The sequence below is a fragment of the Dama dama genome, chromosome 16 (genome assembly GCF_033118175.1).
Source record: "Dama dama isolate Ldn47 chromosome 16, ASM3311817v1, whole genome shotgun sequence".
NCBI classification, from domain to species: domain Eukaryota; kingdom Metazoa; phylum Chordata; class Mammalia; order Artiodactyla; family Cervidae; genus Dama; species Dama dama.
In genome coordinates, this window is record NC_083696.1 from 2,962,952 (window position 1) to 2,982,000 (window position 19,049).

Here is a 19,049-nt window from a genome sequence, read left to right on the forward strand (position 1 = left end):
TTAGCAGATGCTATGAGGAAGAATCGAGAAAGGAAGGGATTTGGGGAGTGAGGCTGTGGTGGGACTCGTGGGGCTTATTTTAGGCAGGATGGGCTGGGAAGACTGGATTAGAAGTGACATGTGAGCTTAGACTTGATGGAAGTGGGCGAGCAGCCTCGGGGGATTCTCCAGACAGAGAGAGGTGCAAGCGGACGAGTCTTGGGCTGGGAATTTAGGTGGTGTGTAAGAGAGACGGCAAGAAGGCCCGGGCTGCCGGGACAGAACAGTAAGGGGGGAGCAGGAGGAGAGGAGGTCAGAGAGGCAACGGGGATGCAGGCGGAACAGAGCCGTGGAGGCCGCCGTGGGTTGTGTGGGTCACGTGGGTTCCTGGGACTCGACGCGCTGTAGCTTTTCTTACCAGTGGAACCAGCTGTGGCTGGTCCCGGACATGGGCAGTTCCGGGGCCCCCTCGCGCTCCTGCCCACCAGCCAGGGCCGCCCCCCTCCCCCGCCCTTGCTCCCGTGCACGTTCTCCCCCTGATTGGGACAGCTCGCTGAGCACGCAGGACGGCAGGTGACCACGAAGCAGTCGTCATCCACCTGTGCTCTGGGTAGCAGCAGTAAGTCACATGGACTCTGTCCTGGTGGCCTGTCTGATGTCTGTGAGCGTGTAAGTGTGTGTGCGCGGCCTGTCTGATGTCTGTGGGCATGTAAGTGTGTGTGTGGCCTGTCTGATGTCTGTGGGCATGTAAGTGTGTGTGTGTGGCCTGACTGATGTCTGTGGGCGTGTAAGTGTGTGTGCGCGGCCTGTCTGATGTCTGTGGGCGTGTAAGTGTGCGTGTGTGGCCTGTCTGATGTCTGTGAGCATGTGTGTGCGCGGCCTGTCTGATGTCTGTGAGCGTTTGTTCGCGCGGCCTGTCTGATGTCTGTGAGCGTGTAAGTGTGTGTGCATGGCCTGTCTGATGTCTGTGAGCATGTAAGTGTGTGTGCGCGGCCTGTCTGATGTCTGTGAGCATGTAAGTGTGTGTGTGTGTGGCCTGTCTGATGTCTGTGAGCATGTGTGTGCGCGGCCTGTCTGATGTCTGTGAGCGTTTGTTCGCGCGGCCTGTCTGATATCTGTGAGCGTGTAAGTGTGTGTGCGCGGCCTGTCTGATGTCTGTGAGCATGTAAGTGTGTGTGTGTGGCCTGTCTGATGTCTGTGAGCATGTGTGTGCGCGGCCTGTCTGATGTCTGTGAGCGTGTAAGTGTGTGTGTGCGGCCTGTCTGATGTCTGTGGGCGTGTAAGTGTGTGTGTGCGGCCTGTCTGATGTCTGTGGGTGTGTAAGTGTGTGTGTGTGTGGCCTCTCTGATGTCAGTGGGCGTGTGTGTGTGTGTGTGGCCTGTCTGATGTCTGTGAGCGTGTGTGTGTGTATGTGGCCAGTCTGATGTCTGTGAGCGTGTAAGTGTGTGTGTGTGGCCAGTCTGATGTCTATGGGCGTGTAAGTGTGTGTGTGTGGCCTGTCTGATGTCTGTGGGCGTGTAAGTGTGTGTGTGCGGCCTATCTGATGTCTGTGAGCGTGTAAGTGTGTGTGTGCGGCCAGTCTGATGTCTGCAGACATGTAAGTGTGTGTGTGCGGCCTGTCTGATGTCTGTGGGCGTGTGTGTGTGTGTGGCCTGTCTGCTGTCTGTGGGTGTGTAAGTGTGTGTGTGTGGCCTGTCTGATGTCTGTGAGCGTGTGTGTGTGGCCTGTCTGATGTATGTGGGTGTGTGTGTGTGAGTGTGTGTGTGTGCGTGTGTGCGTGTGTGTGCGCTCTGTGGGCGACTCTTTTTTAGATTTTTCGCTGGAGGACGCCTGCTTTGCAGTGCTGTGTTGATTCCCGCTGCACCGCGTGAGCCAGCCACCAGGGCACACACATCCTACCTCCTCAGCCGCCCTTCCACCCCCACTGACCTCATCTTGCTTTTCCCCTGGATTCAGAGCTCGAGAGCCGAGTTGTAAGCTCAGGTGCCACATGCTGTGGACATCGCTCTTTTTTGTATTTTTTTAAAAAAATATTCGCTGGACATTATACTCTTAAACTTTTCAATTTTTAAGATTTTTTTTTTTTCTTCATGTATCATCGTGTGCTCTTTGTAGCTTGTGATGTAGTGGAATAAAGTAAAATGGGAAAAAAAGCCAAACCAAAGTTAAAATTGTCTAAAAATTGTGACTCCAGAAATGTCTGCAGTGGGAAAACGGTTTAATTTGTTGGCACAACTGTATTGTGGGAGAATGTTTTTCTTCTTTAACTTTAGAATTCTGTTACTATTGCTTTAGTATTATTTGTGCAATAGAAATCTTCTTTCTCTAGAGTTGAATTTCTGTTTACATCTATAATTCATGATAGGTTCTTGGCCTGCTTGTTTTGGATTAAAGGTTCAGGACAACCTTGTCATCTGTGTGCCTAAGGAAAAAAAAATTAACATTTAATTTTTAAAGTGGTTTCTGTTTTTAAAAAATGTTACTTTAAAAGTGTTTACTTTATCCCCCATTATGAATGTAGTCTATACTTAGTAAAACATTTTAAAAATTGAGAAAAAATAATTTAAAAAATCATCTATAATCATGCATTTTGGTATGTCTTTTGGGTTTTTAATCATTGCTTTAAAAAGGGTACTTATTAAAGAAAAGCTCAAATACACAGAAAAGGAGAGAGAATAGTACACTGACCCTCTGGTGCTTGTCACTCAGCTCAGTGCTCATAAACTCTTAGCCAACCTTCCTTTATCTGTGCCTTCCTCCCATCTCCCTCTCTCTTTCAATACTCAAGTGTTTTAAGCAATTCCCAGGCATATTATTTCATCAGATTTTCAGTATGTTTTTTTTTTCAAAAACAAAACCAAAAGTATTTTCACTTCAAAAAGATTAATTCTTAATATCATCAAATAGCCAATTAATCTTCAGATTTCCCTAATTTAAAAATTGTTTTAAACAGTTTGTTCGAATCATGATCAAGACATTGCATTGATAAGTCTCCCCTTTAAAGGTTTTATTTTGGAATAATTTTAGATGTAGAGGACAGATGTGAAATAGTATTAATCGCAGCGTTCCTGTATATCCTTTGTCTGCTTCCCCAGTGTTAATGTTCTCCATGACTGTAGGACCGTCATCAGAACCAGGACATAAACACTGATGCAATCCCGTTACGTGCAGCTTGCATTTGAAAGTTGCCAGTTCTCACTAACGCCCCCTTTCTGGTCCAGGATCCACGTTCCCCTTAATTATCTCATCTTCCTCGTCTCATCTAATCTAGGACAGTTGCTCAGCCGTTGTCCTCTGTGACCTTGACTCCTTTGAAGAGTACTGATCAGGTATTTTGTTACTGTCCTTCAGTCTGGGCTTGTCCGACGTTTCTGTTTTTGGTCAGAATAGCACAGACGAGCCAGGTGCATGAAGTCAGTTTGTTCTGGTGAAGGAGTGGTGGTCCCTTGGCTACGGTGGGGGTCTCCTGGACTTCTCCACAGTCACGTTACTGTTCTCCATTTGTGATGGTATTTTGGGGGACATGCTTTGAGACTGTGTAAGGGTCTTGTTTTTCATCATACTTTTAAGAATCTTACTGATGATTCGTACCCACAATAGTTACTACTACCCTGGTGTTTGCTTACTGTTGATTTTCCATCATTCCTTCTGCACTTATCAGCTGTAATTCTCCTGTAAGAAAGGGTTGTCCCTTCTGCAGTTTTTTATTATTCAGCTGTTTATACCCGTTTGAAATCATTCTATAGGTTGATAAGCCATTATTATCACAATTTCTTCTCTTGTTCAGATTGACTCAGGTTTGGCTTTGGGGAACTCCTTCAGATGGATTCCTGTGTCTTTAACATTTCCTGAACACTTCCACACTTGTTAGGGTCACAAGATGTCCTGGACTCTTGTATTTTCCCTCATCCAGTTCTGGAATCAACCATTTCTTTAAGGATCCCTGGTTTCTTTTATTGGAGAATTGTATTTAGGAACCAAGGTCTGAATGACGGGTGTCATCATTACTACTAGGCCTTGGCAGTAGACAGTTTGAAATGTATGTTTACATATATTTATATATGCATACAAAATATATACAGGCATATACTTATCTGTATTTACTTCTATTCATACAAAAGTCCATGGGGTCACAGAGTCGGACATGACTGAAGTGACTTAGCGCTCACCCACACAAAATATATACCCACATATATACACCCGTCTTTACTTCTGTGGCCAGTGCTGTGTGTGAGCAAGTGTGTGTGTGAATAAAGGAAGGGAAGTTCGAATGAACTCAGAATCTGTAGAATCGGTATGAATTTGTGAATTCACACTGGCTTTTCCTAACTTTCCTAATTATTATTTTTTCTACAAGTTCTCTCCTTTTTCTTTGTAATTTATTTGTTGAATAAGTTGGGTCATTTGTCCTTTGTTTCCACATTTTAGATTTTGTTGATTATATTCTTGTAATGTCATTCAACTTGTTTCTTTGCTGACTTTATTTCGAGTAAATTGCTAGTTAGATAAGGTGCGTGATCAAATTCAGGTTTAACTTTTTGGCAAGATTACATCATAGGTGGTCTAACAGCAGGTACATAGTGCTTGATAGTCCCTGTTTTTATGATTTACTAGCCATTGATAATTGCAAAATGATGATCATTTAGTTTCATCAATCCTTCTTTCATGTGATAGCTATATACTTCTATTGAGAAAAGCTTGTTTTTCATATCTATTCAGTTACTCTGGGGTGTAGTTCATCCAGAAAAGACAAAATAAGAATTCCCTGAAATCTTCCAAAGGTGACTGTGTTCATTTCTCACTGCTGCTGTAACAGATCACCAAAACTGGGCTGCCTAGCAGCACAGACTTACCCTGTGCTTCTGGAAGTCAGAAGTTTGAAGTGGGTCTTACCGTGGCAGGGCTGTGCTCTTCCTAAAGGCTTTAGGAGAAAATCTACTTCCTCGTCTTTTCCAGCTTCTAGAGGCTGTCTGCATTTCCCGACCCGCGACTCCCATCCATCTTCAAAGCCAGAGATGACTGGTGGGATCTCTTTTGTGTTTCCCTTTCTCACTTTGAAGGATCTTTGTGGTTATATTGGGGCCACCTGAATAACCTCTCTGTTTTAAGGTCAGCTGATGAGCAACTCAGTTTCATTGGCAACTTTTTGCCATGTAATTTGCATAGTCAGAGATTCTGGGGATTAGGATCTGCACATCTTTGGGGGGGGCCATTATTCTGCCTGTCACAGTGACCAGAGGGTTTTTGTTTTTTTTTAATCATCATGAATTCATGACTTTTTTAAAAAAACATTTTTGACATTTTAATTCATTGTCAGTATCTTTGATATCCTAATTGTCCTATCTTTTGACAATGAAAAACTTATTCAAGTTGATTCTTGACTTCTTTGGACGTGAACATGTAGTCTTTGATAGAGTCTTTCTTTCTGACATGATGAGATGTCTGAGCTCATATTATATACTCCTGCCCCAGGTCTGGAATCATCCCTTTCTATAAGGCACACTCTACTGTGACTTAGTCCCCTGGAGGGCTTATTAAGGGCTTCCCAGGTGGCTCAGTGGTAAAGAATCCGCCTGCAAATGAGGGAGACACAGGAGATGTGGGTTCGATCCCTGGGTGAGGAAGATCCCCTGGAGAAGGAAGTGGCAACCCACTCCAGTATTCTTGCCTAGAGAATCCCATGGACAGGGGAGCCGGTGGGCTACAGCCCATGGGGTCTCAAAGGGTCAGATGCGACTTGGCGGCTGGGCACGGAGGGCTCACTGAAGCAGATGCTGATCCTCCCTCGCTCCAGAGTCTCTGATGTAACCGGTGTGGTTGGGGCCCAGTGGTTGGTGGTGCTGATAACGCTGTTCTGGGGACTACACTTTGAGGACCACTGTTTTAAAGGATGATGGAAGTTTTTTTGTTTTTGTTTTTGGTAAGCGATGGTATTTAGTGACTATAGCCTGCATGCTAGGGAGGGTATTGATTCTTGGTTTTTTCAGTGAAAGGAAAGAAATAATTGAATGTAAGTTCCTATTCATATTTCCAATTCAAATTTAGAATTACAGGTTTTAACTTATTTTATATTTGTGTTTGTTTTCTGAGGCTTGGTTCTTATGATCACAGTAATTACTTATTTAATAAATATGCATGTATTTATACACACGCAGTTTCAGAATAGCAATACAAATATTATTTCCTGCAACATGATTACTAAAAACAGTTGAGGGTTTTTGCAGCAGTTCCTTTGTCATTGGAGAAAGTTCCCACTAGGGGTGTAGAGATTACTCGACTTTTCGTTATTGAAATCATTCCTCTCTGTTTGGTTAGCCAGTCAGCTTGATGCACAGTTAAATTCTTTTCCTGTGTCTTGTGCTTTTAGTTTTAGGAGATTCTCATTTAATTTTAAAATACTTACCTAAACATTTACGTGGTTTCACCGTTACATCAGTAAAATGAATCTGCCCTTTCCTCTGTCTTGCTCTCTCCTTTTCCTTGTAGGTGGCCGTCACTTGTGGCTAAATAAGTGGCAGGGTGCTGTGCATACTGTTTTCTCTTGGGGTCCACACCACCCTCCACCTCGCACCCCACCTGAGCGATATATTCGAAAGATTCCTTGAGGGCGGGACTTTGATAGAGTCCTCATCCTTTCCCTTTAAAGCTTCTGTGTGCTCCGCCGCGAGGAGGCACCAGAGAGGATTCCTCTGTTGTAGACATTTGCTATTAGGAGTTAGTGCTTCAGTATTACAGATAGTACGTATTTTGAGATAGTTAAAATTCACACTGTGTACTGTTTGATTTCTGTGTTTTTCCTTAACATTATAACTTGGGCATTTTCCATGTATTGTAAATGTCATTTAAGACAGTTTATTTTTATGATTGTGAAAGTAATACAGACTTAGAGGTTTTTAAGAAGCTCAGGAAGATAAACATCCATACAAAGTCGCCCTTAATCCTTCTACTTAGGGATATTGCTATTATTTTGATGTGTTTCCTCAGAGCCTTAAAACTATTTTATGTAAGCATTTAGAAGACAATCAGCATCATATTACATAGTATCCTGCTTTGTTTTTATTCTTAATTGTGATGTTTTCATACTACGTGCTTTTTTAAAAAAATTATTTTTAATTGGAGGATAGTTACCTTACAGTATTGTGATGGTTTCTGTCATACATCAGCATGAATCAACCAGAGGTATACATATATCCTGCCCTCTTGAACCGCCCTCCCATCTGCCTCCCCATCCCACCCCACTAGGTGGTCACACGGCACCAGCTCTGGGTTCCCTGCATCACATAGCAAATTCCCACTGGCTGTCTCTCTTACATATGGTAATGTCTATGTTTCCATACTACCGTATGCTTTTTATAATTCTGTATTGTTAGACATTGAGTTTCTTTGCAGTTGTTTAAGTATTATAAATAATTTTGTGATAAATGTGTGCACATGAAGCTTCCCCCAAATTTCAGATTATTTTTAAAGTTGGTTTTCCTAAGACTTTAAATAAGGAGGAAGCTTGTGTCTGTTAACTAGATCTGTTTGGCTTCTTTCTTATAACAATAAGGTAAACAGGTGAAAGATTGTCACCTTGAAACTTGTCAAGCAACTTCCAGTTTTTCTTTTTCTTCTGGTAGGACCTTAGAAATGAAGTTGAGAAATTACGCAATGAAGTGAATGAAAGAGAGAAAGCAGTGGAGGATTGTTACAAGAGTCTGTTGAATGAAAGCAATAAAAAATTGCAGAGTCAAGAGCAAGTGATCAGAAGCCTCAGAGAAAGCGCCGCTCAGAAGGACTTGTTGCTTCAGGTACCACAGCGTTTTCCTTTTTGAATTTACGTATTTTTATTTCAGCATAGGTTTTCTTTGTTGTTGTTACTGTTTTCTAAAAACTCTTTTTCAAAGATGCTTATAAAAAGGTGAGTCTGGCAAAAAAAGAGGGTGGTCTTCACTGCTATATATCAGAGCACTTTGGAGCTTTCTTTGTGCCATTTGGACCCAGCCACCATGGAGGTAAGTTTGGAAAAAAGAAGAGCTCCAAGAAGAGAAGGGACTTATCTTGGGTCACATGACTAGTATTAAAAATTCATCTGGGTTTTTCCATAAGTTCCTTTGGGAAAACTTGGATGAACTTTTTGGCCAGTCCAGTACATGGCGAGGCCTGATTCAGGCCGGCCCGCTTTGCCCTGGCGCCCGCCTGCGTCTCTTGGGGTCCTGGCTTTTCACTGTGCCGTGGTCTCTCTCCTCGGTACTTTTCCTCTGTCTGTTCCTTTCTGTCTTGGAGTGTCCTTCTTATTTGATGGTGCAGGGAATTTTTGATTCAGCTCCGAATTATGGGTAGCCATGCTGGAGGGAACATGGGTGTTTCACAACGCTTCCTCCTGACGCCTCACTGCCATCAGTGAAGAGTGAGGTCTAAACGCCCAAAACCAGGAACATGGGAGTGGTGGAAAGCAACCCAGATGGGAAGGTTGCTGTCTGGGGAGGTGGATGGGCAAATGGTAACTGTTGGTTTGCCTAAAAGTTTCTGGGCGTTTTTCCCACAACTTCCTCCCCTCTGCTTCATGTCTTGGGGATGGAAAGCCAAGCAGGAAGAAGCTGATTAATCCACAGAACCTGGAAGGGCTCAGCGGGTGCTCAGGCTGCCTTTGTTGGCAGGAGATGTGGCCGGGATGCTGGGCAGCTAGGGGACCTCATGGTCACCAGCAGTGTGTGGGAGGTTTGCTCTGTGGAGACCGTGACCAGAGAAGGTCTCGACCCATCTAGAAGAATGTGCACGTTTGGAGATAAATTAACACTAAATGTCAATACATAGTTTAGTTTTGTGAACTAAGTAAACAGAACAAAGCCATGGTTGCTAATTCCAAGAAAAGCAAAAAGTTGAACACGAACGCAGACGTCACTGTGGAAGGCTGGCTGTGGACAGTACACGCGTGGCTGAGTCTCCCACGCCCTCTGGGAGGCGCCCCCTGCTGGCGGAGGGGAGGTTTGCAGCGACTGCCGCCGTCCTTGTCTACACCGGGCTGGGTGCTGCTCCCTCGGCTGTAACAGTGCCTGAATGGATTTGTAATTGCCTAATATTGGGGGCTGATGGAAATTATTTAGACGATATTTGGGTATTGTGAAAAAAGTACATCTTCCCTTAAAGAGTTTGGGACCATCTCTTAGTATTTTTTTTCTTGATGAAAACTCGTATGATTTGTTTGTTTCCTTAGAAATTCAATGAAAGAGATTTGGAAGCAGCGCAGCAGAACTGTGGCTCAATGACGGCGGAGGATCTCGAGTTCAGGAGTGAAGACTTAGTAACAGAAAAGGGCTCTTGTCAGTCACCAGGCAGCAGAAGCATCTTCTCAGAGGTGAGCTCGTCTGAAACTGGACATTCGTATGCAAATTCGTATTCTTTCCTGGCACATGTTTGTTGCCTCCTGATCTAAAGATCCTCCCAGGCCTCCTTACTGATAATTGAGCTGACAGCAGGTAGGGGGAGGCCTTCTGTGTCTTTCCTCCTGACAGACTAGTATCCTTCAGCCAAGTGTTAGTATTTGCACCGCGCAGGAAACCTAGAAACCACAGCTCATTAGAAGACAAGCCTCGTATTTGCCTCCTAGCGTCCACTTCTCAAGAGCTGTGTAATCTCAAGGTAAGAACATTTTCCAGTAACGTGCACACAAACGGTAGCCCGGCAGGCCCTTCCTGATCCGGCCCCAGGCTCGCCTTCTCTCCTGTCCCCTCGCGCTCCGTCATCTCTGACGACAGCTCACCTCTTGCAGACGTGCGGAGGCGCCGTGTTTGCCCCGCCCGCGCCCTGTACCACCTCGTCGGCCTGGGCTGCCTCAGCCTTCCCTGCTGACCTGGCGGCTCCCCTGCACGCTCTCGGGCTGCCGCTGAGTCTCACGGCTCGGGGGCTCCTCCCCGGCCTGCCGAGAGCTGCGTCTCTGCATCCTCCCGACCACCGCACTTAGTCCTCGGTTGACTGACGGGAGGCAGGCCCCCCAGGGGAAGGGAACGGCGTCCGTGTCTGAATCCCAGCGCCTGCCACCTGCCTGGCCCCGTGGCTGTTTGTTGAGTGAATGACTGATGGTGGGTTTGTGGAGATGTATACAGTGTCCTGACCGGAAGCTTGCCTGTAATACGATGAGGGAGCCAGAGATGGGAAAGGAAAGGAGTTTATTGTAGGCCAGGTTTTTTTTCTTAAGCTTGCCTTTGATTAAGTTCAGGCATTCAGAAAACAAGGAATTCGTACACAAATTCGTTCTCTGATGAATGACTCTGATCATGACTTGTGGTTTTTGTGAAGGATGATTATCACAGTGACAGCTGGTGTGGCCTGGGCATGCCATCAGAAGGGACTCGGGCGCTCGGCTGGAGTGGGCTGCTGCAGGCCTGCTGTGGCTGCTGGGTCTTGGGGAGGCTGGGGGGCCGGGTGCTCGCCAGGGGCTGTTTCATAACTGGCGCAGAGGTGGGCTCAGTGTGTTGGCTCCACTTCTGGCCGCTGCACTGCATGTCCACCCAGTGTTGGCCCCGGTCTTGGAGGGCACCGTTGCTGGGCCCTGGGAGCTCTTTCTTCGTTCTGAGCACTCGTGAATTTAATTTGCCATTTCTTGAATGAGAGTGTCAGCGTGGACTTGGCCTAGTCCCGGGCCAGGCGTCTGGAGGCCTGGGTTCCTCTCTCGGCTCTGTCTTCCCTTGAGTGGCCGTGGGCAGGTATGGGAGCTGATCTCAGAGGGCTGGTGGGTGATTCTGAGTGGCTCACTGTTCCTTGACATTGACCACATTTAATAGGATATTAAGATGCACAGTAACCCATAATCAGGCACAGTCTGGGGTTTTTTAAGCTTGTAAGAACGTAGAAGTGTAGTTAATGTTCCCTTGTGCTGGTCTCAGGTGTCCGGCAAAGTGACTCAGCGCCACACGTGTGTGCGTGTACATGTCCGTTTACACTTTTATTTTGTTTTTTTGTCTGCACTGGGTCTCTGTTGCTGTCTGCGGGCTTCCTCTAGCTGTGGCGAGTGGGGGCTCCTCTCCAGTGGGGGGCGGGGGCTCCTCTCATCCTGGCTGGTGGGCTCCGGAGCGCAGGCTCAGCGGGAGGGGCACACAGGCCTAGTAGCTCTGATCTTCCCAGACCAGGAGTTGAACCCACGTCCCTACATGGGCAGGCAGATTCCTAACCACTGAGCCACTATGGAAATTCCTGTATGTTACTCTTTCTGAGGTTCTTGTTCAGCATGGGTTGTTACAGGATATGAAACCCCGTCCCTGTGTATGCAGCAGGCCCTTGCTCATCTGTTTTACGCGGTGCAGAGTGTCTGTTGCTCCCGGGTCCGGCTCGCCTTCTCCCCACCGCCCCTTTGGTAGCCACAGCGTTGTTTTCCTGTGTTTGTGAGTCTGTTTCTGTTTCTTAAATAAGTTCATTTGTATCGTTTTTTTTTTTAAGATTCCACACATGAGTGTTATCATATATTTGTCTCTGACTTGCTTCACTTAGCATGATAATTTCTAGGTCCACCATGTTGCTGCAAATGGCATTATTTCATTCTTTTTATGGCTGAGTAATATTCTATTACATATGTATATATAGCTACATACACACACACACACACACAGCTACACACACACACATATACAGCTACATACACGCACACACACATATACAGCTACATACATGTACACACATACAGCTACACACACATATACAGCAACATACATACACACACATATACGGCGATGTATACACACACATATAGCTACATACATACACACACATATAGCTACACACACATATAGCTACATACATACACACACACATACATAGCTACATACATGCACACACACACATATACAGCTATACACACACACACACACCGCCCCCACATCTGGTTATACCCCTCAGTTTTTGGACATCCGGCTTGTCTCCGCGTCCTGGCTGCTGTGGGTTGTGCTGCTGGGAACGCTGGGGTGCGTGCATCCTTTCAGGTTAGACTTTTCTCTGGATGTCTGTCCAGGAGTGGGACTGCTGGATCGCATGGCAGCTCTGTTTTTTGTTTTTTAAGGTATCTCCTTACCTTTCTCCCCACTGCCTGCACCAATTTTATACCCCCACTAACAGCATAGGAGGCTTTTTTTTCTCCACACTCTCTCCAGCATTTATTATCTGTAGACTTTGTAATGGTGGCCATTCTGATTGGTTTGAGGTCATACCTTATTGTAGTTTTGACTTGCGTTTTTCTAACAATTAGTGATACTGAGCATCCTTTCATGAGGCACAGTTTGTTTTGAGATAAGATCGCAGCCCATCAGGTTTTTTAGATGGACAGATCATCACTAATTTGAATATATTTAGTTAAACTTTACTATTTTGAATCATATTTTAGACATGTAAAAAGTGGTGTAAATGTTGAACAAAATGTTTCTAAATTTATTGAACAGGTTGAGTGTTTTAAAATTTCATGTCTCTAGTTTGATCATCTATATCACATTGTTTTCAGTCTTTTGTGCTAATGTTTTCTGTACTTCTTAGAACCACAAGTATAAAGTCATCCCATGGGCATTTCAGTTATATTTTAGATCCTGGTGATGTTTAAATGACTGCAAAAATATGTATTTTAGCAAAGGTTTTAATTCTGTTCTGCAAGAGTAATTGCAAATTGAGGATAAAAGATTATAAATGATCATTTAGGAATTAGAAATTTCTAGGTGTCAGTTTAAGAAATCCCAGCCCTTGCAGCCTACAGTATTTTTCCTCCAGAGAAAGGTGTTCTTTTCAGACTGTAGTTCTTTCTTTGTAGACAACATGGATTTTTTCTTTTCTTCCTGCTCTGCCCTTGGCTGTTTTGTGTTGATTTTAGAGTTTATTCTCTACCCATTTCTATGAAGAACTTGAAGCTGTCATGATGTCTCCACTGACTCTGGGCAGTCTGTTTTCCTTCTAATCATGTGTGATCCTGAGAATTAATGCTGGATGGTCAGGGAATTGAAGGACAGAGAGTAAAACGCACTGACCATGTTTAACTTGCTGCAGCCAGAGATTTATAGGTTGGCTATTGACATGGTTGGGACATCACTGCTCAATTTCCCGAGTAGTAAAATAAATGTCTTTGTTGCAGAGCTGTGACATAGCTCCTGAAATCGACCAGCCTCTATCTACCAGGCTGCTGAATTGCCCTGATTACCAAGAAGTGAGCCATTAAGCTTACTCTTCATGTGTCTGCCGCCTCTCCAGACTGTGGTCTGGGCATTCCGTGTGTTTCCTCCAAGTCACTGAGGGAACTGGTGGAGCAGACAGTGTCTCGGCTTTGGGGTCGGCGTGTCAGTTCTGCTGCCTGTTAACTCTGTGACCTGGGGCTCCTCATCTCTGACCTCACCTTCCTAATCTGTAAAATGGGGCGTTACCTGCCTGCCTCCTGCGATGATTAGGAACAATGTACGGGTGTCAGTTAAGCTTCTTTTGATGGCAGAGGCTCTAGGGTCCAAGGCTGAAAAGTGAGCAGAACAAGAATGAGAGGGAGTGTGTATTGGCAACATCCTAGAGACTCACAGGTGCCAAGGGTCGTGGACTCCAGGGCTCTGTCTGGTATGGAGGGGCAGGGTAGAGGGTGGGGGGCAGGGGCTGGTTACTCCCGCTGAGCGGGGGCTCCTTGGGGTCCCCCTCTGGCCACCTGGCCCTCTCCTTCTGTGCCGAGGAGATCCAGTGGTGCGTCAGCTCTGCCCAGGAAGCCAGATGACTTGACTCTAATCGGGCATGATTCAACGCAGGGGAATAGGTGATGGATGAAATGGGACCCAGACGGCTCCAAAGAGTTCATTTGTTTAGCATGGGTGAGTGATTTGCTTCTAGGAAGACGCTGACTCACTCTGACTTCCATTATGCAAATATCCACAGGGGTCTCTCCTCTTAAGACTCACACTGGTCCCTGTGTTCCCCTTGTTCCTTTGTAACGAGCATTTCAGCGCCTGTGGCAGCATTTGGCCTGCGCTAAGCGCTGTGCCTGGCTCGGGATGACCCCTTGCCCCCGCAGGTCCACAGGCCTGTGAGCACGTGGTTGGTCCGCGTGCTCTGGGTGAAGGTGAAGGTGAGTCGGGGTGCCTCGGGGCTGGGGGAGGGCCTCTGTAAGGTGCCGAGGAGGGTGTACGTGGAGCGCGCTGGCTGCTGGAGTGTGGTCTCCAAGGAGGAGGGGCTGTTCCCCCTGGGGAGCTCAGGGGGAGAGGTTTCCTGATGCCATGGAGATGGAAGGGCAGGAAAGGGAGTGCGAGTGTGGCCAGCTGGCAGGTGGAGGGTGGGGGCTGAGCTGAGCAGTGACCTGGGAACCTGGGGAAGGTTTGGGAAGGCCGCTGGGAAGGAGAGGAAGGGACCCAGCCGGGCCCCCAGGCCCCGCACCACAGTGAGCGGTCTTCTGGGGCTTCCACCCAGGCTCAGGGCGTTCAGGGAAGGGCCCCCAGGGTTGGGATTCTTCCCTTGGGTGCGTCCGTCCTACAGCTGGAATCTACCCCATCTACCCACCCAAGGTTCGTATTTACTCACCTTTCTTCCTAGTCCTTCTTGGTTAATTATGTACCTAAGCACACATTCTGGCTGCCACTTAATAGCTGAGTGGACTCAAAGACGTTACCTGTCCTCTCGGAGAATCAGTTACTCATCTGCACAGTGGGAAGACTGATACACCTCCTGGGGTGGTTGTCGCCATTAGAGATGACCTGTGTGGTGGACCCGGGCTAGGACGTGGCAATGGTGACTATGACTGACGCTCATCAAGTGTTTACTCCGCGCTGGGCATCAGCGTGAGAATCTTGTATAGATTAGCTCAGCTCATCTCTTTCACAACCCTGTGAAGTGTGTAGAATTATTACCTCTGTTTATAGGTAAGGATATTGAAGTGCAGAGAAGTTGAGTGACTTGTTCAAGTTCACACAGCTAATAAAGTCACATGCTCTTAACCATCCCTGCCTCTCATGGAGGATGCTCAAGGTATAGTAGGTTTTCTAATTTCCCTTGTCCGTGTTAGCTGACCTTTCATGCGGCTGACAGTGACCGTGTCTCCCTCACCAGGCTCCCAGGGCTTTGCATCCACTGTGGGTCATTCATGGGTGGATTGAAGGGCTCAGGCCCTGGATCCCGGCCGCCTGGGTCCACACTCTGCCTCCCCAGCGTGACTCCAGGCCCCGGTTCCCGCATCACTAAAACGGGGAGAGTGGTAAGGCCTGAGCCCACTGGCTTGTGAGATTACATGGGAAAACGCTGGAGAGCGCTGAGCACCATGGCTGACAGCCTCTTGGTCTGGACACTCTGGCGAGTTCCTCCAGGCGCTCCCCGGGGCCCTCTGCGCAGCGTGTGTGCGCCTGGGAGCTGGCGCTGGAACTGCATGCGGAGGCAGTGGGCGCGCCTTGAGCCACGGACCTGTGACGTGAGTTACGAAAGGGCCTGATTATCTAGCGGTGTGGGTGGCTGACTTCTCATGACCAAACAAGCGGGTTAGCATTTGAAACCTTTCATTGGCAGGGTTGCCTTGACCTTGGTGGTGGTTTTTTTTGTTCAGGTCTGGAAGCATAGCAGCATTCTCCTAAGTCACAGGCTCCTAACCTTTTTGCCCTCTGCATCCCTTTGGTAATCTGCTGAAGCCAAGGCCTTCTTCCCTGGAAAAGTATTTATATGCAGAAAATATGTGCACAGGTTTATAAAGGAAACCAGTTATTTTGAAATTTGATTATCAAAATATAAAAAGTTGGCTGTAAATATAAAAAACTGGTGCTGCTTTAGAGTGGTGAGCAGTGACTGCGGTAGTTTTGAAGTGGGGATAAGAATAAATATTTGAGACACCTACAGCTTGTACAGAGTAACCGTGTTTCTTTTGCTGACCAAACCTCCGGGGGACACTGTACTGGACTGCTGGGGTTTGTAGCAGCAGCAGTGATCCTTCAGCTCCCAAACGAGGAAAATGCTAAATCTCAGCTAGAAGTTAGTGGCAGTAAAGATGTGACTTTTCCCCCTCCGTCATGTCTGAGTGTTCATCAGGGTCAGAAGCGCTGTCTCAGGACGTTACCTGAGCTTCAGGCGCCAGGCTGAGGCCACGTGAACACACGGACCGTCCACAGCCCCCTCTCTGCACAGACCAGGTGTCTTCCTGGCATCCAGGAGCACCTAGTCTGCCAGGGGTTTTGCACACATTAACTTTCCTTCTTTGTTTTTACATTTTCCTCTTACTTTGAAATGGTTTCAGATTTACAAGCAAATTATGAGAATAAAGGGTTTCACCTGTCCTAAGCGGTCTGAGAGCAAGTTGTTCGTGTTGAGCACGTCGCCCCGAGTACGCGAGTGAGAGTCCTGTGAGAGGGGCACGGTCCCGTGCGATGCCCACGCCCGTCACACCAGGGGCCGAGCGGGGCCCGCAGCACCGCCGGCCCTCGGGCTCGTCCGCGTCTCAGCCGCTGGCCCGCGAACGCCCTTCCTCGCCGCAGGAGCCCATTCAGGATCACGTGTGACATTTCCCAGTCTTTAGCTTCGGTCTCTTTGGCGTTCACGGCCCTGAGACTTGGGAAGTGTCCAGGCCAGGCCTCTGGTGGAGCATCCTTCCGGCGGGTCTGCCTGCTGCTTCCTGGTGACAGGACTCCGCCGAGGCCTCTCTGGGGCGGGGTGTCCCGGGAGCGAGGCCGTGTTCCTAGCGTGTGCTCTCCGACGGCACGTGGCTTAGATCTGTCCCGTTTGCGGCCCTGCTGCCTTGGGTGACTGTGAGGGTCGCGTCTGCCTGGCGTCTCGACTATGCAGTTGCTCTTTTCTCCTTTGTAGTTAGTCTTTGAGGGGAGGTATTCTGAGTTAGGTAAACACTTTGATCTTCAGCCTTTTGCCCATCAGTTTTAGTCACCTTTTATGGAGGCTGAATTATTTATTACCATGGTGATTCTTCTAACTGTATTATTCCTTCTGCGTTTATTAGTTGTTTTATTATAAAGAAAAGCCTGCTCTTCTTCCCGTGTATTAATTTACTCATGGCCTTGTGAACACAAATTTCTGTTTTACTCAGTGGGTTGTGTCTATTACTATCATTGTTTTGATGCTCAATTGTCCCAGGTTTGGCCTTTTCAAACTGGCTCCTGTATCCTTTTGACAGTGATCCATTATTTAAGCACTTCCTTGTTTTCTGATGTGGCAGAATGCTGTAGACGTGGATTGTTTTTTACTTTTCTTGCATCAGTACTTGAATTGGCCTTTTCCCCTGGGAGCTTTGGTTCCTCCAGCACACAGGTGAACTTTTATCTGCTCTGTAGCTCCATGAAGTGGTGACTCTTTCCCCCCATTTTACAGGTGGCTCTCGTAAGTAGCTTCTTGAGGCCCCAGAACTGGTAAGTGCCAGAGCTAAGATCTGAACTGTAAAAGAAGCTTCACATTTGTGGAATTCATAAATCACATGCCCCTTCATAAACGAGGATCCTGAATCTCACAGAGGCTTGCTAAGCCTGTTGGCTGAGGTCACATAGCTGGGAAGTGGCAGAGATGCTCCCCAGATCTCTGTCATGGGCCTGCCCACGGCGCCTTGAGAGCTGGCTCCCCTGACCGCTTCTATTTTAGTCTAAGTCCCTTGTCCCTAACACTTGTCAGGGTTTGGTTGATGAACTTCTTTCCTCGGGAGCCTTCGTGGTGCTGTGGAAACGCCGGCTGCAGCGCTGAGGGGGCGGTTTCGCAGGCGGCCAGGTGCTCGTTCCGCAGCCGCCGTGTAGCGCGCCCACACGGCCGAGCCCCGCGCTCCGCACGCCTCCGCCGGGGGTGCGGGGCGGCCGTTCCCCACTCCGCCTGCAGGTGGCGCGCTCTGACTGTGGCCTGATCCAGAGCCTGGCCCCGGGGGTCACCTTTATTTGGATTTACACGCCAGAGCTGTCCACATATGTTTGCACAGTGTAAGGATGTGCTCTCTCAGAATTCTTCTCTTAATGTCAGATGCCCCTTGTCATTTTCAGGAAAAGCAACAATTAAGCTACGGAGAGCTGATTCAGGTCGTAAAGAAAGAACGGGACATCTATACACATCTGGTAAAATCTCTGCAGGACTCAGACAGGTAAGGGTTTCCGTTTGGACATGACATGCATACAGAACACGCACATATTTTGAATAAATGCTGGTAGTTCCTCAGGCAGCAAAGACTTCCCACTTTGCTTAGGAAGCTTAACATACTTGGACAGTGATTGCCTTTTTAAATCAGGTATTCCTATTTCCTAGCAAGAGTGGTTTGATTTTTTTGGCAACAAATATAGGATAAAAGGGCTTCCCAGGTGGTGCTCGTGGCATTGCAGAAGATGTATAAGACACGGGTTTGATCCCTGGGTCGGGAAGATCCCCTGGAGAAGGAAATGGCAACCAACTCCAGTACTCTTGCCTGGAGAATCCCATGGACAGAGGAGCCTGGTGGGCTGCAGTTCATAGGGTTTCATGGAGTCGGACACGACTGAAGCGACTTAGCACGCACATAGGATAAAAATATCATTAATACTAATTACTCAGGTTTTTACCAAACTTTATTATAGATATAGAAAGTGCCTGTACGTGTATTATCTCTTGTAACCCTCACTGCCGCTCTGAGAGGTAAATGATGTTACTGGCCCTGTTTTCCGTAAATAAGGCCATGGGAACTTGGAGAGGTGAGGCAGCCTGTCTGAAGTCACACAGGTGCTGGGTGATGGCAGCGTGTCCCTGTCTTGGCGTGGCCCATGTCCACAGAGGACTGCCGCAGCGGGGCAAGGATGCTGACGGTCGGCTGGCGGCCTGGATCTTGTCTTGACACCCCTGGGTCCCTCTGGGCCCAGCCCTGGGCTGGCCTCTGATTTCTCCTGTGCAGAGGTGACCTCTCTGCATGGTGGGATGGTGACTGGTGGAAGGGTATCGACACCTGGGCTTCGTTTCACGGCTGCACAGAAGTGGATGGGGCAGGCGGGTACACCAATGGGGGACGATCGGGGCTGGCCCCGGCTGTCAGGGCAGGCTGCAGGCGGGTGGGCGGGGGCTCATGACGTCAGCTTGTTTTCATCTGTTTATGTCTCAAGTTTTCATAAAAGATTGAAGAAACTCACCCTTCACCGTACCTTGTCTTCTGCCACCAGGGAAGCCCA

General features: G+C 47.6%; 1 protein-coding gene across 4 annotated transcripts in view; it reads left to right on the top strand.

Moving 5' to 3' along the window:
* Positions 1 to 19,049, top strand: part of CDK5RAP2 (CDK5 regulatory subunit associated protein 2) — a 176,535-nt gene that overhangs the window by 77,022 nt on the left and 80,464 nt on the right. For all 4 annotated transcript variants that reach the window (XM_061163293.1, XM_061163294.1, XM_061163297.1 and 1 more), the window contains exons 13-15: positions 7,599 to 7,769; positions 9,176 to 9,316; positions 17,904 to 18,001. In XM_061163293.1, the coding sequence (XP_061019276.1) occupies positions 7,599 to 7,769; positions 9,176 to 9,316; positions 17,904 to 18,001 (410 nt within the window). The remainder of the gene's footprint in view (positions 1 to 7,598; positions 7,770 to 9,175; positions 9,317 to 17,903; positions 18,002 to 19,049) is intronic.